Below are 27,679 nucleotides of genomic sequence, written 5' to 3' on the forward strand. Positions count from 1 at the left end.
TACCTTTCCTCTCACTTTCCTTGACTAGTATATTTCTCTGCCTCTTCCTTTCCATTCTTCCTTTAAAATTATCAACATATAACAGAAGTATTTCCAGGTCTTATGTCTAACTACCTCCTTCTTCACTGACCCCTGATAAAGACCAGAGGGTTCACAAGTATCTAATTAGCATATTAGAATCTACCCTCCTTTAATCTTTTATGAATGTTTAATCATGACTTCTTTGTTATGTTTCTACTGACTCCCCTGTTTGCATTTCATAAGTTTCTATAAATACTGATTTTTTTCATCAGAAATGCTAGGAAGTCCTATAATTCCTTAGTTGTTTTTTCCCCCCTTTTGTAGGATTATATTCAGTTTTGCTTAAGCTATGCTTCGTTGCAAGTCCTTTGCCTTCTGGAATATTGTAATCTAAGCCCTATTCTTAAAAAGTTTGAGCTCTAATTTTTCTCCCTCCTCACCCCTCTTCCACCCATTAAGGAAGCAAGTAATAGGTTAATCAACTGTACATGTGAAATTATGCAAAACATACTTCTATATTAGCCATATTACAAAAAAAGAGAGAAAAATAAAGTTAAAAAATTGTCCTTCAATCTGCACTCAGGCTCCATCAGTTCTTTCTGTGGAGCTGGAAAGCATTTTCCATCACAAGTTCTTCAGAATTGTCTTGGATAACTGTATTGATCAGACTAGCTAAGCCTTTTACAATGATCATAAAATATTACTGTTACTCTAGACTCTTATCCTGTCTGCTGACTTTATTTTGAATCAGTTTCTATAAGTCTTTCCTTCTGAAAGCATTCTGCTCATTTCTTATAACACTATAGTATTCCATCACAATTACATACTAGATTTTTTCAGTCATTCCTCAATTAATGGACATCCCCTCGATTTCTATTTCTTTGCCACCACAAAAAGAGCTGCTACAAATATTTATGTACAAAAATAGGTTCTTTATCCTTTTCTTTCATCTCTTTGGCATATAGACCTAGTAGTGGTATTGCTAGGGCAAATAGGTGGCACAGTGGATAAGAGTGCTGGGCCTGTAGTCAGGAAGACATAAATTCAAATAATCACTAGCTACATGACCATGGGCAAGTCACTGTTTCCTCATCTAAAAATGAGCTAGAGAAGGAAATGGCAAACCATTCTAGTGTCTTTGCCAAGAAAAGTCCCCAAAAAGGGTCCTGATGAGGACTAAAAATGACTAAACAACTAGTGGTATTGCTAAATCCAAAGGTATACAGAGTTTTATAGCCCTTTGGGCATAGTCCCAAATTGCCCTCCACAACAGTTGGACTGGCTTTCAACTCCACCAACTAAGCACTATTCTTTTTAAAGTGGTGGCTCCTATATTATGTGTGATCTTGACTGTGATTCTGTAGTACTTGTATTTTTTCTTTCTGCCTGGTTGAAGTATGCTTTCCTTTGACCTAGAAATTCTGGATTTGATCTAGAATGTTTTGTTAATGAAACTCTTTCAGGCAGTTATTGGTGGATTCTTTATTTTTTCTCCTTCACTCTCTGGTTCTGGGCAGTTTTTTTTCCCCAAGAGTTTTTGAAATATGATGTCTAGAGGCTCTTGTTTTGGGTCACAGCTTTCAGATATTACAATGGTTCTTAATTCTCTCTCCTATTTCTGTTTTTCAGGTCAGTTGTTTTTGCTATCAGATACCTTCTATTTCTTTCTATATTTTCATTTTTTAAAAATTATTTTTTGTTGTTCCACAGAGCTCTTAGCCCCCATTTTGCTCATTCTAATTTTCAGAGCTCATTATTCCAGTCTTTCTGGCTTCAGGATCTGTTCTCTTCTGGGGGGAATGTCTGCATGGGTCCTGCCGCTGTTTTTTGTTTTTGCTGTTGATTTTTTTAAAAAAGTGATATTTCATTTTGGGGACAGCTCAGGCTGGGCACAGGAATACTTTCTCTTTTCAAAGCTTTCTCAAAGTAGTTTGATCATTGCTGCCCCTCCCCATCTAAGCTCAGCTCATTCTTGGCCTAAGTTTGGGCTACATTGGGTTCTAGTAGACTGTTACTAGATTGGCTCATTTCCAGATTTCCCCATAACTAAGAGACCACCTTAACCTGGAAGATTATTCATACCTCTGAATGTAAAAGTCTATCACTACATCTAGGCCAGCCAATCTCTTCATTTTTTATCATGTCCCTGCCCCAGGTACTTCCCTACTACCACCTTTTGGCTTCCTTTTATATCATTTCCCCTCATTTGAAGGTAAGCTCCTTCAAAGTAGGGACTGTCTCTGTCTCTGTCTCTGTCTTTCTGTCTCTGTCTCTCAGCTTGTATTTATATGCCCAGTGCCTGACATATAGTAAGTATTGGAGAAATGTTTGTTGATTAGTGGTTCATAATAAAAGAACTGTAGATCTACTCTTTCTTCCTATACCAACCTGGAATGGAAAAATGATTCCTTGATTTTTCCTTGGATTTCCCAATCAGGATTCAGTCTGGAGCATTTTCTAGACTTGTTTTGGAGGAGGTGAGGAGTAGGGAAGCTTGCTATCCTTCTTCATGCTCCTCTGCCATCTTGGATTTACCCTCAACATTAAGTTCAACCATTAGGAAAACAGATAAGATCACAGCGTTTATAAGCTAGAAAGAATCACCTAGTCCACCCTACAAATGTGAAAGCCAAGGAGCAGAGGTATGAAGCTACTTGGTTAGGGTTGTGAGGATCAAATGAGATAATAACAGTAAAAAGTTTAGCACAGTGTCTGGCACATAGTAGGATATATATATATATAAATGTTTTTTCCCTTCTCTTTGAAGTTATGTATATAAATAAATATTTGCTAAATTTGCCTTATTTATTTGCCTCACCCTATTTCTAAGATTGATCAAATGCAATGTGTATCAGAAAGTAGATTTACTCTTCTAAAAATGGAGATTTGAACCCCAGACTTCAATCCCCAGAAGTCCTTGCTAGCTCCCAGAATTCTCTCTAATCTCCCTGAGTGCGAGATCACAAATTATTTAAAGGAGTTCTCCGCCTACTGGGTGCTCTTCCTACTTCTGCTTCCAAGCAGACACATCTCTCATGATGTAAGTGAAATTGAATGGGCCTCTTGGCCCTCCTAGGCATGTGCTTTCTTACTTGTATTTTCTTAAATTCTTAATCTTTAATAAACCTCATAAAAATATAATACTTCTAGCAGAGAAACTAATTTTTACCTGCCACAGTTTGGTGATTTTAATCTTAACACTCTCTAATGGAAGGAAGACCTATTCTTAGGCCAAGAAATTATTTAGGATCCTGGAATCAGGAAAAAGCTAACTAACACCAGAAAAGGAATTTTAATCTAATCTGGGGGATTGCACAAGAGGGTGCAGAGACTCATATAGTAAAAGCCAACAATATCTTCTATCATCATGTACTCTTTACAACTGTTTGGTGAAATAGGAGACTACTCTGGGTAATGATTTGGAAGGTCCATCTCAGAAATCCTAGGAAACAATATCAACAGTACTAAGCAGTTTAGCACTTAACTCTTCAACGCTTATTAGTTTATTTCCCCAAATGGATTATAAATTACTTGGGACTGTCTTATGCTTCTTTCATCTCCTTCAGTGACTAGCAGCACTGGGTACATAGTAAATCCTTTTAAAAATAAACTTCTTAATCAATCAATGCTACACATTTACCACTCAATTCCTTAGCTCAATCTAAGTAGGGGAATAGATTTACTTTAAGTAAAAGGTGCCGGCTGAGAGAGTAACAGAATGATTGAATAGTAAAACAAAATCAAAGTAAAAACAAAACAAAAAAAAGCTGATCTTTCTTTGAAGGAAACTATTTTTGCTTTGAGAGAGCCAAATGTGGAAACAAACACTCTAACCAGAAAAACTAAGATGGTGCTCTACAGAATGATGGTGTCAAAAAAATAGAAATGGGGCCACTAAATGGCACACAAACAAGCCTGTGGGCCACACGTTCACTTAGAAAAACCACACATATACGTCTTTTAAAAAATAATACATCAACACATTAAAATGATAGAAACTACATTTTAAACTGTTCTGGGTAGCACTCAGGAGCATGGTAGATGGCATGTTTGACAGCTTTGTTTAGGATATCCATGTAGGAAGGGTTCCTGAGATACTGTTCTTTATCTCAAGGTGCTATTCACAGAAAGGGGTTCAAAGCTTGAAACGAACAAAGGAGGGGCATGGAAAATAACAATATTTGGTAGGTAAATTAAATTGACATGGTTGGAAAAGGAAATATGAAAAAATCTAAAGTTTTTAAAAAGTCTTATTTCTGAGAATTTATTAGAGAAGTAATTGTTAATGAAAATGGAAAACTAGAGTACTCCTTAATGCTGCTTTTTAGGTAAAGGAATAGAGATGATTTAATTACCTAGAAATGTCAGAAGGTTTGGTGTTCCTTATTGATTACATTATTCTTTAATTCTTCCCTTCTCTACTGACTCTTAGAAACCACAGTGAAAAATTTGCACCAGGCTCCACAGCTTTCTCAACTGGAGATGAATTTCTCTGCATGTCTTTCCATGCCATCTCGTGGGGCATCCACCTGTCTATCCAATACATTTCCACCTCAAACAGATGTTTCATCTCTCAGGTCTGCTTTTTTTTTTTTAATGAGTCATTTCCCCTTTCATTCTTTTTTAAGGCTTATCTTGCCCTATTTGCTGCTACACTACTAAATGAAGACTCAATTAGTTCAAAACCTGGCATGACTAGTTTTCTTCTAGTTAAAAACGTAGGTTGATTGTGTTAAACCTGCTGTTAGCAAACTAAAAGTTTAGAATGATCACTAATAGCTTGGTTGAAGAGAGTATTATTGTTACTGTTATTGCATTTGCTTTATTATGTCTGTGTTTGTGTTTGTTTTAGATGTACCTGTTGCACCAATCTTCCCCTCACCCCTTGACTTAAAAAAAAAATTATTTATTTTAAAGTATTTTTCCATGGTTACATTATTTATGTTTTTTTTCTCTCCCCTTTTCCTTCCCTCCTCCCAGAACAGACAAGCAATTCTACTGGGTTATACATGCATTATCACTCAATACCTGCTTCCATATTCCCCTTTTGACTCTGCTCTATTCCTTTTCACTCCATTCCTCCTCACCAGTGTTTTGCTTTTTATCACTCCCTCCACTTTCTCCTCCCTCCAATTACCTCCCCTTTCCCTTATCTTATTCCCTTTCTACTTCTCTACAGGGTAAGATATAATTCTATACCCCAATGAGTATATTTGTTTTTCCCTCTCTGAGCCTGTTATGATGAGAGTAAAGTTTAAACATTGCCTGTCACCAACCTTATCCTCCCCTCCCCAGAATGATTTTTCACACCTCTTTAAGTTATATATAATTTATCCCATTTTACCTCTCCTTTCCCTTTTCTCTCAGTGCAATCCTTTTTCACTTCTTGATTTTTTTACTATCATATTATATTGCAATCAGCTTACTTCCCCATCTTCTTTCTAAATATATTCCTTCTATCTCCTCTACTACTAAAGTAATGTTTGAGAATTATAGATATCCTCTTTCCATATAGAAATACATTTTGACCTTAAAGAGTCCCTTAAATTTTCTCTTTCTTATTTACCTTTTTAGGTTTCTCTTGGGTCTTGTTTTTGAACTTCAAATTTTTTGTTTAGGTCTGGCTTATTCCTCAGGAGTGCTTGGAAATCTTCTATCTTATTGAATGTCTATTTTTTCCCCCTGAAAGAATATACTCAGTTTTGCTGGATAGGTGACTCTGGGTTGTAAACCTAGGTCTTTTGTCTTTCTGAATATCATATTAACTCCCTGACTTTTGTAGTAGATATTCCAACCCCCCCCCCCCAAAAAAAAAACTGGGTAGAAGATGAACATTATCTATCAATGCATCAAGTATAAACTGGAGAACTTACCAGAAAAGGATCTTCACTGAAGTGAAGAACCCATTCACCATATGAATAATCAATTTTTTAATCAACTGTATTGTATGTAAACATACAATACAGGGTAATTTGATATGTTTGGATTTTTATAGAAAGAAAATTTTAGTTGTTTTCCAAGTAGCCATGAGTTCACTCTAATACTTCTATCCCTTTCTTGTTCTCTTATAATGAAAGGCATTTGTAGGAAGCTGACTAGGGTGGTGTGCAGGGTGGGGTGGGGTGTGTGCAGGGGTAGGGAACAGAGACAGAGTGTGTGGTCTATAAGGAAAGAAGTGAGCAATGTGAACTTGTCTTTTCAGGAACCAAAGCAATCACAGATGGGCACTCAAGAATTACTACTGCTAAGTAGGATGCACATTTCACTCTTACAAGCCTATTTGCACTTAGGGTATTTATTCAAAAAGTCACTTCATATTTTCTGTAATTTGAAAAAATCACTATGTACTTATGTACTTCATTTCCTTTCATCCCAATTCCTTTAAACATACAATACAGAACAGTGGAACACCTTAGAGCATGTCAGAGGCCTTTCATGCCAAAAAAGCTGACATTCTAGTTGATCTGTGGTGAAGATAACTTTTCCTCAGAATATAAACAAAATTAAATAGCTATTATATAAAGCATTTACAAAGCAGAGCAAGCTTGGTACATAAAATATAATGTATTTTCCAAATGGTCTATGGAGAGTAGCCTTAATTCCTTTCCCTTTGTTAAATTATAAAACAAAACAAAACAACCCCTATCCCTCAGAGGCAAAAGTAAAACCATGGGAGGTCTTTACCAAATAACTTGCATTCTATTTTCATACAAGATAATGAACAGAGATAAGCACTATTCTAGGATTTAACGTGTGTGTTTGTGTAGGGGACAGAAATAAAAGTCATTTCCACAACTTGTAAATTTAGCTAAATCATCATTGTAAAAGTCTTTGTCTTCTCCATAGCTTGATGTAGAGATAGTTGCCAAGAGGTTCCAAAGGCTAAAACAAGCTCTTCTGGCTTTTCAGGAAGAGGAGGACGCTCTTCAGAGGCTCAGGGAACCTCAGAGTTTTCCATTTTTCAAGTGGGTGGGCCAAACTGCATCCTATTTATCCTTGTAAAGCCAGTTCAAGCCACATTTGCTCTGGCATTTCCTTAAAGACTCTTATGGCATATTTGCCTGTCTCAGCTTAAGGGAAATGTCTGTGTGCTAAAAGATCCTTGCTACTATCATGAAGAATATTCTGCACCAGATCCAAATGGCAAAGGGATTCCCTGAGGATGGTGAGATTCTCCAGAAGTTCCTGGTGGTAGAAGTTACCGCACTGATTGCATAAAGTCCTGGAACATGGGTAGACAAATTCCAGTCTGTGAGCTGTATTTCTGTTGTGCCTTTTTTTTTTAACCCCAAGCAAAGGGTAAGTTCTTTTTTACCCTTACCTTTCATCTTGGAATCAATACTGTGTATTGGTTCTATGGCAGAAGAGTGGTAAGAACTAGCAATGGGGGTTAAGTGACTTGTCATGGGTCACAGAGCTAGGAAGAGTCTGAGGCCAGATTTGAGCCCAGTACCTCCCATTTCTGGGTCTGGCTCTCAATCCACTAAGCCACCCAACTGCCCCCATGGTATTTGATTTTTAAAAGGAAACAAATAACAACAATTCCAGACATTTAAAAAATCAGAAAAAAAAAAGAATCTACTGAGTCACTCAGCTGCCCCCCCTCCCCAATAGTTTTTAATTGTAAATAGTTTTATTTAAAAGTGGAAATGCCATTCTTAGCTCAAAGCCATGCAGGTAATAGGCTATTTGCTAATCCTAGAATACTATAGAGCACTGATGGTGAACCTTTTAGAGATTGAGTGCCCAAACTTCAACCTCATACCACATGTGAACCTCTTGATGTCCCCCAGGCAGGAGAGGGAGGAAGTACTCCCATTGGGCTGCTGGACAGAGGGATGGGTGATATGAAAAACTGTCCTCAAGAGCAGTGGAGAGAGGGAAAGGAGCAGCCCCCTTTTGCACATGTGTCATAGGTTCACCAACACAGTATAGGGCCTCCTTGACAAGATCTATAGTTACTCAAAAGAGGCTTGTTTAACAATATATTCAGAAAATACTAAATGGATGCACAATGCCAACTGTCCAAATTTTGTATGATATGTAGTTAGATGACCAGTCCATTGAGTTAAATGTATTAATATGTAGATCTGGATCACACAAATGGATAATACTTGGGACCTTAACTGAAAAGAAATGTAGGTTGCACTGAATTTAAGATATTGCTCAACACTTCTACTGATCCCATCTTGCTTTTCTAAGACAAAAACTCATTGTTTAAAAATTCCATATTCTCTTGATGATAAGAGTGATACAGGAAATGATATTTTAAGAATTTAAAAAATTGCTGAGGTCAACAGATACCTAAAGAACAAAACTCTTTTATGAAAAACAGCCCAAGCAAATGCTCATCCAGCCTTTGCTAGAAGAAAGATAATCCACTACCTCCTGAGACAACTCATTCTACTTTTAGACCCCTTTAATTGTTAAGAAATTTTTATTTCACCTTAGGCTTGAATTTGAAATCTCCCATTTATTTAGGTATTTCCATCACTATAAATTCTAACTCATACTTCATCTTTTGCAGCTTTTTTTTGGTCACTATCCTGTTATAGATTACAGAAGAAATATCCAATGTGCTAGGAGCCTTTTCCTGAGTCTTTTTCTGTAAGTCATATTTTATGCATAGTAGTACAACATTCCATCTGTGACTGGCCTGTATCTTTCTTGATCATGCATTTCAGTAGTAATGTCTCTTCCATTACTTCTTGCACATAGATCATTAGTAGAAATAATTGTCAGTCTATATGTACTTCCTTGCATCTTTCCATTGCCCTTTGGGTCATCTACAACTTTAACTCCAAATGTGGTTTTCCAGGATTTCACAAGGTCTGAATTCAAGTCTATCTGATTCCAAATCCAACACTTTAATCATTATAGTAGCTAGTTACCTATTATGTTTATTTAAGTAGATGCTTCATCTCCCCTTAGTAGATTATAAATTCCCTGAAAGCAAAAACTATGTATTTTAGATGTTTTTTAATCCCCATGTTTAGGATGGCACTTTGCACATCATCTGTACCTAATTAATATTTTTTTGACAGTCTGGAACATCACTAAACCATCAAACAAAACACAATCACATAGAGAGGTTACTCAAGTCATGTTTCTAATATTGCCCTTTTTAAAAAAGTCAATGAAGAATGTGCTGACAAGTTTTTCTTCCTGTTTTTCTTATTATTGAGGTTTAAATTCAAGATACCTAAATGGAATCATATGATCATAGAGTTACAGCTAGACTAGACCTTTGAGGTCATCTAATCTGATCCTTGTATTTTATAAAGAAATAATGCCTACGAGTAGCATATGCTTTATGAATCAACCTATGTTTGTTACCTATGCTACTGAGGATCAATGATATGCACTATGAAGGCTTGTAGGCTTTGAAGGCCAGAGACTTCACTCTTAAAAACACACCAAAACAGTACTTACTGGATCTGTCAACATAGCCCGGAAGTGAGAAGCAAGAGCCAGGAAAGCAAGAATGTTGAATACTATTCCATTGATCACACTATAAATATAGTTTCTTGATGGAATCAGCATGACAAAGAGGACCACAAAATCTGCGTATACGACCAGGAGCCAGGTGATGACAGCACATGCAATACCACAGCCGTCTCTGATAAACCACATGGTTCCCAGAGAACCCAGTCGAGGAGGAGGGATACACTTTTCTGGGTGAAGGTATTCAGGCTTCCTCTCAATATCTCTGAAGCGGTGGACTGGAGAAAACATCATAGGCTTTTATGTCCATACTTGCATCTGAAAGAGAATGAAGAAAACATAAACTTAAGCTCCAATCCTGGATCATCAACTGCTTACTGGATCTCCAATTCAAGATTTCTCAAAAAAAGAACTTTTCTTTCCTCCCAAATTCACCTCTCTGAACATTCTTGCTCATGTCAGGGGCATCACCATCTTTCTAGTCCTCCAGGTTTGTAACCTTGGCATTGTCCCGAACTTCTCCCTCTCCCTCGCCTTGACCATATAGAATCAGTTGCCATCTTTTATCTGCTCTACCTCATAATATGTAGCTTACATTCCTTACACTCATCTGGCCAATATCTGGGTTTAGGACCTTATCACTTTTTATTTATTCCTTACTAGTCTTCCTCAAATCTCCCCCTCTTCTTTGATCAATCCATTACATGGATACCAAAGGGATTTTCCCAAAGCACAAGTCTAACTCAGTCACTCTCCTGATCAAGAAGCTGCAGCAGTTCCCCATTACCTGCAGGAGCAAATAGAAATGCCATGGTCTAGCACTTTAAGCATTTAAAGTCCATTATAAACCCACTCCAACCTAATTTACCAACTTTAATATGCTTTAATTCTCCTCATGGATACCCTCTTCAGTCCAACCAAATTGGCCTTCTTGCTGTCCCTCGCCCATGATATTTCATCTCACACTTCTGTTTTTGCTAATCTGTCTCCTGTGCCTGACATTCATTTCCTTTTCATCTTTGCCTCTTAGGACTTCTAGCTTCCTTTAGAGCTCAGTCTAAAAGTCCCCTCCTACAATGACCACCGTGACCCACTCACTTCTAGCTACCCATGCCTCTGTATGAAATTACCATGCAACTATTTGGAATATATTTCTATGTAAACATGCTATTTCCCACTACAGAAAAAAAAGTTCCTTTTGGCAATAACTATTTAATTTCTCCTTTTTAATCCCCATCCCATGTCATATATGAGCATTTAAAAATTATTTGCCCATAAACCATGCCATCTTTTAAAGGAAATAATATCACTTTTTTGAAAAGCATACAAGTGGGTCTATTTCTTACTATGACAAAAAGAGGTTACAACCAAATGCCTTTCCAACTGTTATAATTTCATTCTACTCTTTAAAAAGCATTAGAACTTATCAATATCATAACTTCTACTTACTATATAAAGAAGGGCAGAGAGTTGACATAGTGGATAGAATGCTGGGCCTAGAGTTCAAATTTGACTTATTAGCTGTGTGACCTTGGGCAAGTCACATAACCCTGTTTGCCAGTTTCCCCATCTGGAAAATGAGTTGGAAAAGGAAATGGCAAACCACTTTAATCTCTTTGCCAAGAAAACTCCAACTAGGGTCAAGGAGAGTTGGACAAGATTGAAATGACTCAAGAATAAAACTATACCAAAGATGCCTGTCATTCAAAATTGGATTACAAAGGCAAGGTCTAGTCCCCTATAGGGATTCATAGTTTTATCACATATAAAGATAGCTTTGAAAAGATACAGACAAATGTGTAAAAAAGACCAAAAAAGTTACATATTTTGCTGTTTGTATATTGTCTTCTCCTTCTTGACACTATTAAGAGAAGAGGTTCAGAAGGGTTGGCAGGAAGCAAAGGAGCTTTTATCTAAAATAACCTTGAATTCATTTTTTACTTATGTATGTACAATGTGAGCTCCTTGCAGGCCCATACTGTTTTGTATCACTTGACCCCAATATAGTGTCTCACACATAATGAAAAGGCACTTGATAAATACTTGCTGACTATTACTCAGTAGTACAGTTAATTTCCAGTCACAACTTAAACGTAAACACCACAGAGAAAAAGTGGCCACTTAGAAGAAGAGCAAAGTTCTCGAATGAGCCATATAAGTCAGACCCAAATGGCAATACTTTCAAGGTTGAGAGTCCTTCTATGAGTCTTAATAATAATAAAGCTTGTTTATGGAGCTCTTTATGGTTACATTATCTTATTTGACTCAAACAAAGTCCTGGGCAAAGTGCCCTAAACATAAGAGCATTTAATATTTGTTGAATTTTATTGGGCAATCCTGTGAGGTAGTTGGTATGAGTATCCTCAGCCCCATTTGATGGAGAGGAAACGGGCTCAGAGATAAGGTGACTTGTCCAAGATCATACAACTAGTTGGTGGGGCACTGTAACTCTAACTCAGATCTTTGGATGCCAGGCTGAGTGTTTTTTTCACCACAACATGATGTCCACCTTTCTCAAATGTATTTGCTCTTTCTTTGAAAGATGAAGTCTACCTAGGAGATGTGTTGGAAGAAAAAATACACAGAATTTGCCTCATTAAAAAACAAAAATGTAGTGTTAGTAACCTGCTGCATCATGAGACAGACTTCTTGGGTAGAAGGCTTATGCCAAAGTCTAATGTCAGTTGTGTGCATTTGAGGAAGAAATTTTCACCACAGCATATGCCAGTGATATTATGATCATTTGACAACTGAAATCACAACATGCTAGGCTACATACAGAGGAATCATTCAAAAACGGGAAGGCCAATCTATGTTTTCCTACAGAGCTTTGTTATGAAGAAGTTTTATGATTATAATTTTTTTTTAAACCCTTACCTTCCGTCTTGGAGTCAATACTGTGTATTGGCTCCAAGGCAGAAGAGTGGTGGTAAGGGCTAGGCAATGGGGGTCAAGTGACTTGCCCAGGGTCACACAGCCAGGAAGTGGCTGAGGCCAGATTTGAACCTAGGACCTCCCATCTCTAGGCCTGGTTCTCAATCCACTGAGCTACCCAGCTGCCCCCTATGATTATAATTTTAAAGACTGTCAAGTTCAAAGACCAGATGACTACAAATAAAAGCATTTCCCAGGTTATTTTCAACATTTTCCTTATCCACAGATACACACAGAACTGTTTGAACTGAACCCAGATATAGAAAGAGTTTATGGCAAGTCCTGAGGCTAGTAATTTTGCTTTTAAAAATATAGACAGGAATCACATGATTATCTCAATAGATGCAGGAAAAGCCTTTGACAAAATATAACACCCATTCCTATTGAAAACACTATAAAGTATAGGAATAGCTGGGCTCTTGCTCAAAATAATAAACAGTATATATTTAAAATCATCAGCAAGTATCATCTACAATGGGGAGAAGTTAAAAGCCTTCCTAATAAGATCAGGAGTGAAGCAGGGATGTCCATTATCACCACTATTATTTAATATTGTACTAGAAATGCTAGTGGTAGCAATTGGAGAAGAAAAAGAAATCGAAGGGATTAAAGTAGGCAATGAAGAAACTGAACTATCGCTCTTTGAAAATGATATGATGGTCTACTTAAAGAATCCTAGAAAATCAACTAAAGAGCTAGTGGAAATAATTAATAATTTTAGCAAAGTCGTAAGGTACAAAATAAATCCACATAAATCATCACCATTTTTATATATTTCCAACAAAACTTAAAGCAGCAAGAGTTAGAAAAAGAAGCGCTAAAATCACTCCAGACAATAAAAAGATACTTAGGAATCTATTTGCCACGACAAACACAGTAATTATATGAACACAACAACACAACACTTTTTACACAATTAAAACTAGATCTAAATAATTGGGAAAACATTTAATTGCTCATGGGTAGGACAAGCTAATATAATAAAAATGACAATCCTACCCAAATTAATTTACTTATTCAGTGCTATACCTATCAAACTACCAAGAAACTTTATAGAAATAGAAAAAACTATAACAAAGTTCACCTAGAAGACCAAAAAATCAAGAATATGAAGGGAACTAATGAACAAAAATGTGACAGATGGGGGCCTAGCAGTACCAGATCTTAAAACGTACTATAAAGCAGTGAATCATCAAAACAATCTGGTACTGGCTAAGAGACAGACGGGAGGATCAATGGAATAGACTAGGGGTAAATTACCTCAGCAAGCCAGTGTCCGATGAACACAAATCCCAGTTTTGGGGACAAGAACCCATTATTTGACAAAAACTGCTGGGAAAATTGGAAAACAGCATGGGAAAAATCAGATTTAGATCAACATCTCATACCCTATACCAAGATAAATTCAAAATGGATAAATGACTTAAAAATAAAGAGTAAAATCATAAATAAATTAGGTGAACATGGAATAGTATACCTATCAGATCTATGGGAAAGAAAGGACCTTAAGGCCAAACAAGAGAGAACATTATAAAGTACGAAAGGAACGTTTTGATTATATTAAATTAAAAAGGTTTTGTGCAACCAAAATTAGAAGGGAAGCAACAAACTGGGAAAACATTTTTATTACAAAACTCTCTGACAAAGGTTTAATTTCCTAAATATATCAGGATCTAAGTCAAATTTATTAAAAATCAAGACATTCCCCAATTGACAAATGGTCAAGGGATATGAATAGGCAGTTTTCAGATGAAGAAATCAAAATTATCAATAAGCACATGAAAAAATGTTCTAAATCCCGCCTGATTAGAGAAATGCAATATGCAAATAAAAACAACTCTGAGCTACCACTTCACACCTAGCAGACTGGCCAATATAATGTTGGAGGAGATGTGGCAAAATTGGGACATTAATACACTGCTGGTGGAGTTGTGAATTGATCCAATCATTTTGGAGGGCAATTTGGAATCATGCCCAAAGGGCTTTAAATGAATGTCTGCCCTCTGATCCAGCCACACATACCTCTGCTGTGTTTGTACCCCAAAGAGATAATAGGGAAAAATACTTGTACAAAAATATTCAGAGCTGTGCTTTTTATAGTGGCAAAAAATTGGAAAATGGGGGGGGGTGTCCCTCAATTACGGAATGGTTGAACAAATTGTGGTATCCAATGATGAAGGAATACTATTGGGCTGAAAAGAATGATGAACTTCCAGGAAGTGATGCAGATCGAAAGCAGCAGAACCAGGAGAACACTGTACACAGAGACAGATACACTGTGGCACAATCGAATATAATGGACTTCTCTACTAGCAACAACACAATGACCCAGGACATTATGAGGGACTTATGAGAAAGAAAGCTATCCACATCCAGAGAAAGAACTGTGGGAGCAGAAATGCATTAGAACAATATCTGATCGATCACATGGCTCAATGGAGATGTGATTGGGGTTTTGGCATTAAAAGATAGCTCTACTGCAAGTATGAATAACATGGAAATAGTTTTGAACTACAATACATGTCTAACCCGGTGGAACTGCTAGTCAGCTCTGGGAAGGGGGAGGAAAGAGAGGTGGGGAAAATGAATCATGTAACCATGGAAAAATATTCTAAATAAGTAAATTAATTTAAAAAATACAGACAGTAACATAAGGTTAAAAGCATGTCAACAAAAGTAGTTGTTCAGTTGTTTCAGTCATGTCTGACTCTTTGTAACCTCTTTTGGAGTTTTCCTGGTGAAGATATTGGAGAGGTTTGCCACTTCTTTCCCAGCTCATTTTCCAGATGAAGAAACTGAGGCAAAAGGGTTAAGTGGACCTGCCCAGGGTCACAAAGCTATCAAGTGTCTGAGGCCAAATTTGAACTCAGGAAGATGAGTCTTTTTGACTTCAGATTCAGTGCTTTATCCACTGTACCACCTAGCTGCCTAGTTAGCAAAGGTATACTAGGTCTATGCTTGCTCTTGCCTTTGTTAAAAAACAAAACCAAAAAAAGAATAGCAGGAACAATGTATACTATATATAATGCATAAGTACAAAACAATAATTCAAGGAATACTGAGAATGATTTCTAGTCAAAACTATTTTATTCAACATGCTAACAATAAGAATCAAAAGGCATTTATAAAGTGTGTCCTCTGTGCCAACTACCTCATGAGATACTAGACACAAAGTTAAAAAAAAAAAGGAAGAAGGGGGCAGCTGGGTGCCTCAGTGGATTGAGAACCAGGTCTAGAGATGGGAGGTCCTAGGTTCAAATTTGTCCTCAGACGCTTCCTAGCTGGGTGATCCTGGGCAAGTCACTTGACCCCCATTGCCTAACCCTTACCACTCTTCTGCCTTAGAACCAACACACAGTATTGATTCCAAGATGAAAGGTAAATATTTAAAAAAAACAAACAAAAAATACAGAAGAGTAGTAATGACAATTAGTGAGTTACGGGCACTGATAGATACTGACATGTCCCATTGAATCACTGTATCAAAGAATATTTAGTATGTGCTCAATGTTTTTGATATTTGCAGAAAACCTAGGAAGATAACCTCAGTGTAGGAAGGAGGTAGAGAAATTCTATGAGGAACTCAAAATCTTAGCGGAAACGGGACTTTTTTAGATGATTTAGTATCTGGTGATGCTAATGCAAAGGTTATTAACTGTTTGATTATCTACTACCGTACTGTTAATTTTCAGTCAAAACCTAAAAACGAAAACACCATACTTGTTCATGACAGGGGAAGTAGCTACTTAGAGCTGGGCAAAATTTTTGAATAAATTTATAATTCAGGCCTATAAATGGGGCCAAATGGTAGCATTTCCAAGGGTGAGATGATATAGAATTATGAGAAAAAATATATTGGAAAATCTAAACTGGGAGTAAGAGAAAGACTAAAGCCACATTATAGATTTGACTATAAGGTTTATGTGTATCCTTTATGTGTTTACTTTACATTTTCATTTACTTTATATATACACATATTTATATGTGCACATTGTCCCCAACTAGAGAAAGCAAGCTCTAACTTGTCCCTGTACTAGATAACCCAAGAAAATTATGCTTTCAAAATTTGTATCTGTTTTTACTGAATGTCTCAATTTTGCTATCAGTTCTGACTATTTAAGTCTGTCTCTCAGGAGACCCCTTTTATCAAGCCTTCCACTCCTGCTCCTACTTGCTGCTTCTACTTTGTTATTCCTTGAAAAAATCAGATAATCTCAAAATTATTTTAAAGCAATTTAAGTCAGTAAGTAGTAGTCCCTGAATGAGGGCCCAAGGTCCTGATGTAAAGTAAAATATATGTTGTTTCTACTTCTCAGAAGCCTTTTTCAGTTATTTCTAAATTTCTGGCAATGTTATGAAGGCTAAGGTTGCTTGAAGTCTGACCTATAGATAAGATAATTTTAATGCATTTGATCAAGCCCAAATGTCTTTTACCCAGACTATGCTGGAAAACTGTCAAAAGATTTTCCAGAATCCTACAAATGAATAAGAACCAGAATAGGTGCTGCTGGCCTGAGGGTCTGTATTTAGAGTATGCTTTCATGTACAAGCATGTAATTTGAGGCAAAACCCCCCCAAATACAGAAATTAAAGATTAATATCACATGTTGAAATGAATAGCGTAACTCATGCTTTATTTTAAAAAAGAATTCAAACTACATCTAGACAGATGATAGGTTTAAAAAATACTTAAAAAGATTACTTAGCTGAATATCAAAGCTTATTACTAGGAACAACATACCACCTCCTCCACAATAGTCTTTATTTTTAAATTAAAGAATAATTTCTCTCCTCTACAATTTGAAAAATTCAGCATGGCATTGCATTGTAGTGCTACATACACCTATTGGGGAATCAGTAAATAGTTAATAACCAGAGAAAGGACAATTGGAATGCTGTGAAGTCCAATGAAGCAATGAGTTCACTCTATGTCACTGAACAGTCAGATAGCGAAAAAGAGAAAGCTGCATACACATGTGCTGTAAGCTAGTCATTTCAAGGTCTAAAATGGGGGAAAATAACCTTTCTTCCTCATTTTCCAACTCTTTTTCCATTCAACTCTCCTAACCTTAACATTTCTACTTTTTTTTTGTCATTTCCTCACTTCTTCAATTCAAATTTCCATTTTGCTGGTGTTGAGCTTTCTGTTATTATTGTTGACTATCAGATTCCCAAGAGGGATGAGAAGAGGGCAAATATTATAACAGAATAGTATACAGTAACTTAAAGTCATGCAAAATCATTTATGGCTATTTTTAAAATTTGCTATTCCTCCCAAGAATAATCTCCCTTATCAAGTTACCTCCTGTACCCACTCAACAAATGAACACAGTGAGACACAGAAAAGTCAATGATCTGCTTGCCCCAAGGTCGTTCAGGAGTCTTTGACAGAAGTAGACAGCAAAATTCAGACTGTTAGGCCACATGTTTCCCAAAGGCTATTACTAACAACAAAGAAAGAAAATGTTTCACTATGACTCTGATCTCCGTGGAAGTGGTATAAATGTTATTTGGTTTTCATTTCTTGAATGTTAGAAGAGAAAACGAAGAAGCAAGTGAAACCAAAGAGCCAATTTTATTTAAATTTTTAACCAGCTATGTATGCACTAGGCTAAAAATAGCTTCACTAAATCCACATATATACAATTTATATGCTGACCAAAGCACATACTTTCATTTAAACACCCCCACACAGATATATTTATTAATATACATTTGTCTCATCAAGACTATTTCACAATCCAAAACTGAATTCATTATCTTTCCTCCTAAACTCCCTCTTCTTTCCAAAATTTCCTGTTATTGTCAAGGGCACCACCATCCCCTCAGTCACTCCATGTCATACCTGACCCTCATTGTCCTCCTTCTCCCCAATCTCTTTGGAAGGTCTGTTGATTTCCATCTTCGTAACATGTCTCAGAGCACCCTCCTCTTTTGACACTGCCCCCACAAGGGTACAGCCCCCCTCATCTGCTCCTGCCTGGTCTCCCTATCACAAATCTTATTTCCACTCTGGTCTATGTTCCACTAAACTGTCAAAGCACAGGTCTGATCACTTCACCTCCCTAATCCAGTGACTTTACCTGTCTATCATCTTATCTATCACCTCCAAGATCAAATATAAAATCCTGTCCAGCATGCCTCACCCTTTCCAGTGTTATTTAGCCTCACACCTTAATACCTACTCTCCATTCCAGTAACACTGGTCTCCTTCAACAAGACACTCCCATCTTCTAACTCCAGACATTTTCACTGGCTGTTTCCTCTCTTCTCCCTTCTGGCTCCCTTGGCCTTCTTCAAATTTCAGCTAAAATCCTACCTTCTACAGGAAACCTTTTCTGAGCTCTCTAATTCTAGTGCCTTTCCTAGGTTGATTATTTCCAGTTTACCCAGTATGTAGCTTACAAGTACACACTGATTTGCATATTGTTTCCACCAAGAGTTTGGGAGAGCCCCAAAAGCAGGGATTATCTTTTATCAGCATTTAGCATAATGCCTGGAGCACAGTGGGCACTTAATAAATGTTTATGACTGACACTCTGGCTAGCAGCTTGCTTCAATAACTACCACAGTATTTATTTGATTTTGTGTTGATCCAAACAATTTATAATTTGGGTTAAATCATTTGGTTTGAAAGTAATACCAAGCTTATCAGTTCACTTTTTTTATGGACCAGTTGCTTTCAATGGTCCATTTGACTCCTGCCAAATGCAAGCTATTGATAACAAGTAGAATACAGCTGAGGACATTTGGCTGACTATGCAATCCATTTCCAATACAAAATGAACACATTACTAACAGGGGCCAAAAAGCAAAATAAATAAATAAATAAATAAATAAATAAATAAATAAAGTTATGTAATTAGAATTATAACCTTAAAATTCTTTTTTTCTTTTCAAATCTAATAATTCTATGGTTGACCCTTAAGCTGTTTGAGCAAACTGACTGGTACTGGAGTATCTAGCTTCACCCAGGAAGATTAAGATAATCGCAAAATTCAGAGATACAAGAAATATAACAATATATTTTGTCCAATCCCCTTAATTTTACAAATGAGGATGTGGAAGCCCAGAAAGGTAAAGTAATTTGTCCAGCATCACATAGATATAATAAAGAAATTTCAGAAATGGCATTTTTGAGATTCTTAATGGTTTTTAAAATGTCTTGCAAAATACCTTACTTTTCTTTACTTCTACTATATATATATACAATGCTTCCTCCTTCCTCTCTCTCATAGGACAAAGGAATCAAGTAATTGAGGCCTGTGTAAACAACTAGTTTTAATAAATCTGAGAACAACTAAGACAATTTTCCCTAAAAACAGAACACACATACCACAATATTCTTCAGACTTTAGGAAAGTATAAAGCATCCTGCAGAGACTCTGTCAATCATTTGAATCTTCCCTTCCTGCTATACTGTAGTGCTGAAATCTGAACTAGGAGACCTTTAAATTGGGAGTGAGGGGACCTCTACTAAATACAACATATTCCAAAAGGACTTATGTCCTTAGAAGTAACCAAAAACTACCCAAACAAAATCTGAATATATCCTGATTCTTTAGGAGGCTCCATTATCTGGTGACAGTGATCTTAAAGGCAAAATTCATTTTGAAATAGCCTTTATGTGCTTATTCATAATCTTAAAAAGTGGATATGCAGGGGGCAGCTGGGAAACTCAGTAGATTGAGAGTCAGGCCTAGACATAGGAGGTCCTCTAGGTTCAAATCTGGCCTCAGATACTTCTCAGCTGTGTGACCTTGGGCAAGTCACTTAATCCTCATTGTCTAGCCCTTACCACTCTTCTGCCTTGGAACCATTGATTCCAAGATGGAAGGTAAGGGTTTAAAAAAACAAAAGTGGATATACAGTACTGTATTGATGGCTGAGGAATAGTTTCATTCTTTTATATTTTTCTTCCAGGCCCTGGGTATAACAATCTTTAAATAAATATTCTTTACTAAAGTTAGAATGACTTAGAGTACTTAAATAAAGGGGCAACTAGGTGGTTCAGTGGATAGAGTCAGGCCTAGAGTCAGAGCTCCTGGGTTCAAATCTGTCCCCAGACACTTCCTATGTGACCCTGAACAAGTTTCTTTCCCTTATTTGCCTAGTCCTCTGTTTTAGAATTGGTACTAGAAAGGGTAAAAACAAAACAAAACACTTATGACATAGAGGCTCCTTGACCTCAGAAGGCAGGATTAGAGCAATCAAAGATGGGGCTTCTATTCAATATATTGGGGGAGGGGGTTCTAGTTATTCCCAGTGACCCAAAGTGCAATAACCTGTCAAGGGAGCTAGTGGTCTAGCTAGGTTTCTCAGAGGCTACTTAGTCATTTATAATTGTTTCTGAAAGGATAACACTTTCCCCCCTAAGAACCTTCATCTTATCCAAAATAACCACAATGCATAAATGAAGAGAATAAACATATTGGATGATATTATAACCTGAAGAGACAACATTTAAACTCATGCTAAAGAAAATTTAAAAACATTATATTTTGGGTCATAAACAGAGATCATTAGTGGCTTAAATTTTAATAACCTTACAAGTGCATCTATGGGTCTAAATATTAGCAAAACTCCTTGAATTCTTGATAAGGATAATTAAAATACTAGAGTATTCTACAAGTAGCAAGGCCATGAAAAAGATGAATAAATGATCCATATCCACTGATCAATTATATAATTAACCAAGCTGATTACATTTTCATAGTTTATTTCTATTTATGTTTTGATTCAAAAGGATTTTAATTTTTATTTGATACTGAGTCAAGTGATCAAGAAAACACTGAGTGACTAAAAAGTTTTCATTCAAAAAGGCATGAGTTTAGGTCCAAAAATGGTCATATTTTTTGCTGCCAAAAAGATGAAAGTGACCGTATCATTTTAATGCAGTGTTCAAACACATAGAATATTCCTTTCATAGGAAAAAGGGGTGTCGGAAGCAAATTTCTCTCTCTCCAGTGTCACCTTTCTTAACTTCATCTCTCAGTGACCTGAAGGTTAAATAGCACTAAGTAAATTCAGGTATAGATGAGCTTCAGAAGAGAAAGTTAAAGAACCAAGAAAACAATGCGATAGGAAACCATTTCCATAGGTACTGCCCCATTGGGTGGCCCAGGTAAATTAAGAAACTATGATTGATTCCTGAGATGTGATGTGTGAAAGTTAGTGGGTGGAGAAGAGAGCTCATAAACTGAGACCTGGCAGGAAGTCCAGGTCTTTGGCATGTGCATGGAAGAGCAGAGTGGACCCTTGCTGGGTTGTAGCTATAGACCAATTATGGCGCCTGCAGATTAGAAAGGTTAAGTATGTAAAATTTACATTAATATCCAATAACTCTGAGTATTATATTTTATAAAATTTATTAATAATCACTTGAAGTAAAAGAAATAAAAGGACAAAAGTAAAAGCTTGAGTAAAACCCACTTTCCCAGCTGTGATGGGGAGGATGGGGGTGGGGGAAGAAGAGTGCAAGGGCAGAGCTACACAAAACTTCTATCTTCCCTACATTAGCATGTAAGGTGAGAAAGAACATAGATGGAATGCTGGGAGAGAGAGTCCTGGGGTACAAATCCTAATTACACAAGTACTTCTCTCCTACTTTTTCCTCTCTTTACTATTACTACTACTTTTGATTTAATAAAGTTATTAAGCTACAACCAGCCTCATAATTTTAAATATTACAGGTGTTTTCAAATAATATTTAGCACATATTTCTTAATCCCTTACATAGTGGCAATCAAAACATCAATGAAAAACTATCAAAATTATTAAAATTTACCAGAAACAAGAACAGCATAATATTGAATTTGCTCTCTTATTTCACAATAGTCACTAGGTAAAGGACAGACTCAAAGAACAGACTCCAATGGATACCACAGACTATTTCAAATGCTCCAGTGGCCTTATAAAAACTATCCTTAGCTAGCATATTTCCTATGACAATTAAATGGGATTTTTTCTCTTGACTTTTTGGAATTTTTCTGCTGGACAATTTAATTTTCTGCATTTTTAAATTTTGAAATAATAGCAAAAGAAATAAAGCTGAAAGTTATCCAATAAAGATCTGACTAGTAAAAATGGCCATTTCAGTTTTAAAAATTTTCCTGGCCATTCAAATAGAAACCTTTAGAAATGAAAAGAAGGGTTTAAAGCCTATGAATATCCTCCTTTCCCTTTGGTAAAACTGACTGGTTGTACAATCCATTATAATACAAATGTCTTTCTACCTTTTACAAAGTTACATCATTCCTACTTCCATGAACCACTTTGTGAAAACAGTAGCCTATTCTCCCAGAATAAGCCTTTTATGAGAGTGGCCTATTCACTTGAACAGTTCAAGCTCTTCAGCCCTTAGAAGCACATTCTTAGCAGAACAGAGATAGAATCAACAAATCATAAAAATTTAGACTTTCCCCGATTAGCAATTACAGGAATAGCAAAATTTCAAAATAAGAAATGGAAACTATTAACAAGGATCAAAAGAGCATTTATTTAGAGCTAGCAGGGACCATAGAGGTCATCTGGTCCAATCTCCTCATTTTAACCAATGAAGGAACTGAGTGAAATGGCTTATCCAGGGTTTGTAGGGGTTGACAAAGGTAGAATTTGAACCCAAAGTCATTGAATCCAAAGCTCTCAAACCATATGAAAGAACACTCCAACTCTCTTAATAAGAAAGAGAAATGAAAATTAAAACAATTTTGAGGTTTTACTTCATACTCATTAAATTGGCAAAGATGACAAAAGCCAAAAAATGATCAATATTGGGCTGCTAGAAGACAGGAACACTAATACCTTGCAAGTAGAATCATGAACTGGAAAACCAGTTTGGAATTATACTAGAAATATCACTAAATGGTATATCTTCTGGGACCCAGTGATGACACTCCTGGAAAAAAAATATACTGGAAAAAAAGCAAAAGGCAGAGGGAAAGTTCCAGTTATGTGTCAAAACGTTCATAGCAACACTTTTTAGCAAAGAAATGGAAGCAAAGGTGCCTATCAACTAGGAAATGGATAAACATTGACCACAATAATGTAAAGGAAATATCATTGAAAGACATCAGAATTCTGATAAAATCTTATTATTATGGTAATTGTGTAATTGTGTAAAACTGGCTCTTCAACTTTGCATTTGCAATCAATGCTTGAAAGTCTTCTAACATTCTTGGACTTCTTCATATTTGTTTCTTACAGCTGATTAATGCTGCATTATAGTAAAATGCTATTTGTTTAACCAGTTCTGTCCTCAACTGATGGGAATTTATTTTGCTTCCAGTGCTTTAGAGTAAGCTCTGAACTTGGAGTGAAGAAGATCTAGGTTTGAGCCTCCATTTCCTCTTTAAACCAGATTTTACATGTCTCAAACAGAAAGTATAATTGTATTCAAAACAGAAAAGCAAATTCCAAAGCAAATATAAATGATATGAGGATAATGCACTGTGTTGGATTTTTTATCCCTCTTTTCTTCTCAAATCATTGCTTAGGTCAGAGGGGTGAAACCTGGACCTACAGCATACACTACAACATAGATAAATTTAATTTGTGCTTTTCATACAGATAATATTATCTAATTGGAGGGTACCCCACACACAATAATGTGCTGCCTCAAAAGTCTTACATGAGTAGGTTTTGACTCCTCTAGCAAACTGTAAGTGCCTTTATAGTCTTTACACAAGTGGGTTATGATTCAACCAACTTGTTAATGTCATGGTCTTCCCCCTGGGATGGGTACTGTCTTTACTTAAGTGTTGAATATCTGTGGAATCATTCAACATCGATTTAAGTGGGAAGCTGTGGATGAGACAACAAAAGCTCACCAATTATCAGAAAGCTTCGTGATTGGTTGAGAACAAGTCTGGATTTGTACTATGGAGAAAAAATAACTTCTATTCTAGACTGATCAAGTCTTAGGGAAATTTCAAATTGTTGGTTATGTAGAAAAAGATGGATCTTCTCTTTTTAGAATTAATCTAGAGGAGGATGCCTTGGGATCTTAAGGGAAATTGTAAAGATTAGGAAAAATATTACCTTAGGTAGAGGGGATTGTTTGGAAATCTTGGGAGCCATTCATTGGGGAGATTGCTTTAGAAACTGAAACTTACTGAAATGGAAATTTACTGCTGATTCATCTGTAATTTACTGTTTTCCCTTAGGGATTAGGGGAAGATTCTGGAAAATGCATACTTGTGGCTTGAAATACATGGTATGGGGCAAAGGAGGAAATAGAGGATTGGGTGCTAGAACAAGACTCTCTAGAATGATGAAACTCAGATTCTTCTAGGTTTCTAGCTTAGATAAACTCAGAGTCAATCAGGAAAACTCTTGAACCATGAGGAGCTTTTGTTGCTCCACAACCACATATCACTGGTCCAATGCCTGAATTTAAAGATTAGGAAACTGTGATCCATGAAAGTTAACTGATGGTCTCAAGTTTACAGAGAAACTGGATTTGAACTCAACGTCCTTTGACCACAAATTCAGTGCTTTTTTTGTTACTACCCTCACACTGTCTCTCACAATCTCCAAAGTGTTACTACCAGCTCCATCACTATGATCCTCTTGCATTCTCCATCTTTGGCTTATCAAGAAAAGCTGTTATCCAGGGGATAAGCCTAACTTCTTTTTGGCCACCTTCTTTTATTTTCTAGTTACTACCTCTCCTAACTTCCATTTAATATTCTTTGCTAATAAATCTTTAAATTCATCCTTTAAAATTGCTCCTGCAGTCAGTTTTTCTAAGCCTTTTCATTTTAAATCTTAAGATTTAAGCTTTATTAATAAAAAATAATGTTGCTATGATTTTTTTTTTTTTGGTTATTGAAGAGACTAAGAAAACTATCAGGATGAAATGGAACAGAAAAACATTTAAGTGTCTACTATGTTCCAGGTACTGTGCTAAACAAATGGATTTAAATAAAAGCAAAGACAGTCTCTAAGAAACTTTCTATAGGACAAGACAGCATACAGTAAATATTTTTTTAAAAGAGGAGGGGGTGGAGAGACAGAAGTAAAAGAAAGAAGTCTGTCTTAAGAAATCTACATCTCTGGATAATTTGCAACCATGTCAATGCTTGGCTTATGAAAGCATACTTTCAGGTCATTAGCTTCACAAATTTAGAGTATTAACAAAGCCACAGTCTATTTCCTTAATATCATTCTCAAATTGTGCCACCAAGTCCGTCCTCTGAAGTTAGGAAGTTAATACTATCCAATTTATATCATATCTCTACTGACCTTGAACAGGAGACAGACAGTACCTCATATAGCATGAAAAATACATAGGCATCAGTAGCTCTAGGGCTCCTCACATCCAAGAAGACCGCTTTTAGACAAATTATAAAAGGTCAGATTTTCTCCTAATAATTTTCATTCACTGGGATGAATAAGATGAGACATGCACTCATATATCACTTTTTATTTGGAGAGTCATTAGGATAATTCTATCTCTTATCTCCTAGAATTCAGTGTTGGTATTTCAGATAAGGAGGGCTAATTATAAAAAATGCAAAGAAGGTTAGAAACAATGGACATCATAAGATATCACCTCTAACCATTCTTTTAATGCACATAACCATTCTCTTTCTACTCTCTGACTTGCATTTCAGGCACATAAATAAATAAAGGCAATTTTGAAAATGAGGATATAGTTAACTTACATAATCACATTAATATTTGTATGAAGCATTTTCAGAAAGTTTTAATTACAGTTAGCTTAATAATGTTTTTAGAGTGACATAATTTGCAACATGCATGCTTTAAATTAGCATACATGTATTGAAAATTTTATGCAAAACAGAATTTTACAAAATATTTGCTTGTAAAGAAAATGTCAATTATACTCTTTGGGGGGTGGGGCATAGCTAGAGAAAACCAAGTATAGAGTTTGGGATGTTATCTGGCCCCAGGCCATAAAAATGTGGAATAAAATGTTCACAAGCTGTGCTTTTAAGGGTTCTTTGCACCTATAATACCACTGCTGCATTGCCCTGAAGCAATTTTTGTAATAGTCTTTTATTGCTTTAATTACCTAACTCTTAGGTAGGACAAAGATTTGCCAGATCTCTGCCTGAGAATAGGACAGTCTCCTTTGCCACCTTTCCTCCACATGGTCTGCCTGTGAGGCACAATTACAGCCTTATTATATATTATCCTTTCCACTAATTATCTGTATGGTACTATTTAGCATTTTGTTCATATTCTCTCGTTCACTAATTGTTTCCAGCATGTCCCTCCTCTTTCTAACTGGGGGCAGGAGCTCTGCCTCATGTATACAATGTTTGCATTTCAGCCAAGCATAGTGTTGGAGACAAGATAGCCATTTGGGAGCCAGGAGTTGACAGTGTTTGGTGCACATTATCCTTTAAGTCCTCCTCAAGGAAAGTGGGGACTCAGATGCAGGCACAGCTCACTCCATTAACACCACTCTGACTCTCAACCAGTGAAATTGTTACTTCAGCAGGACATAATCCAAGTGGTCTGGTCACTTGTTGAGGGCTGAGGATTTGTCATTGTTCAGTTGTTTCAGTCAGGTCTAACTCTGTGACCCCATGGACCTCTGAGGTCCTTGGGGTTTTCTTGGCAAAGATAGTGGAGCTGGTTCCCATTTCCTTTTTCAACAGCAAACAGGCAAAGTACCTTGGTTGAGGTCACACAGAGAAGTTTCTGAGGCTAAATATGAACTCAGGTCTTTCTGATTTCAAGTGTAGCACTCTATCCACTGAGAAAAGGATTTACATTTGGGTAACTGCCTCAATATGCAATCAAGCAAGAAAATAAGAGAAGTGGCAGGAAGACTCGTTCAATTATTTCAATAAAGGGTTATTAAACACCAGCTGTGAAGGACAATGAACTACAAAAGTAATGGAAACTGACAATTTAGCTGGGGAACTCAGACTCTGAATTCAAGGGGCTATTATAAGAGTACCATAAACACTTAAGAGCCAACAGGAAGGAGAAAAAGAAAAGTTTTGCCAAAAAAAGAGAAATAATGCAACTACAGTTTTTCAAGGCAATTAGTAGAGTTTATTATTCATTCAACAAACAATCCTAAGTTTTGAGGATGGACAATAATACACCTGGCTAGTGTTGGGCAGCAACAAGGATAAGTGAATTCTTGTACTCAAGGAATTTATAATCTAATAGGGATAATGAATAACCCAAATTGGCAAATGGCTTCTTTTTAAAATATAAGTTCTTTGAGGGCAGGGACTGTTTAATTTTTTTCACTGTACATATAATGATGTACCCGACACAGGGTGCTCAATAAACG

General features: G+C 36.4%; 1 protein-coding gene across 3 annotated transcripts in view; it reads right to left on the reverse strand.

Moving 5' to 3' along the window:
- The window catches only part of ZDHHC3 (zinc finger DHHC-type palmitoyltransferase 3), a 66,475-nt gene that overhangs the window by 32,733 nt on the left and 6,063 nt on the right, over positions 1-27,679 (reverse strand). For all 3 annotated transcript variants that reach the window (XM_007505060.3, XM_056800225.1, XM_007505061.3), the window contains exon 2: positions 9,454-9,783. In XM_007505060.3, coding sequence (XP_007505122.1) covers positions 9,454-9,759 — 306 coding nt within the window. In that variant the 5' untranslated portion in view covers positions 9,760-9,783. The remainder of the gene's footprint in view (positions 1-9,453; positions 9,784-27,679) is intronic.

Source organism: Monodelphis domestica, chromosome 5 (genome assembly GCF_027887165.1).
Source record: "Monodelphis domestica isolate mMonDom1 chromosome 5, mMonDom1.pri, whole genome shotgun sequence".
Classification (NCBI taxonomy): Eukaryota; Metazoa; Chordata; class Mammalia; order Didelphimorphia; family Didelphidae; genus Monodelphis; species Monodelphis domestica.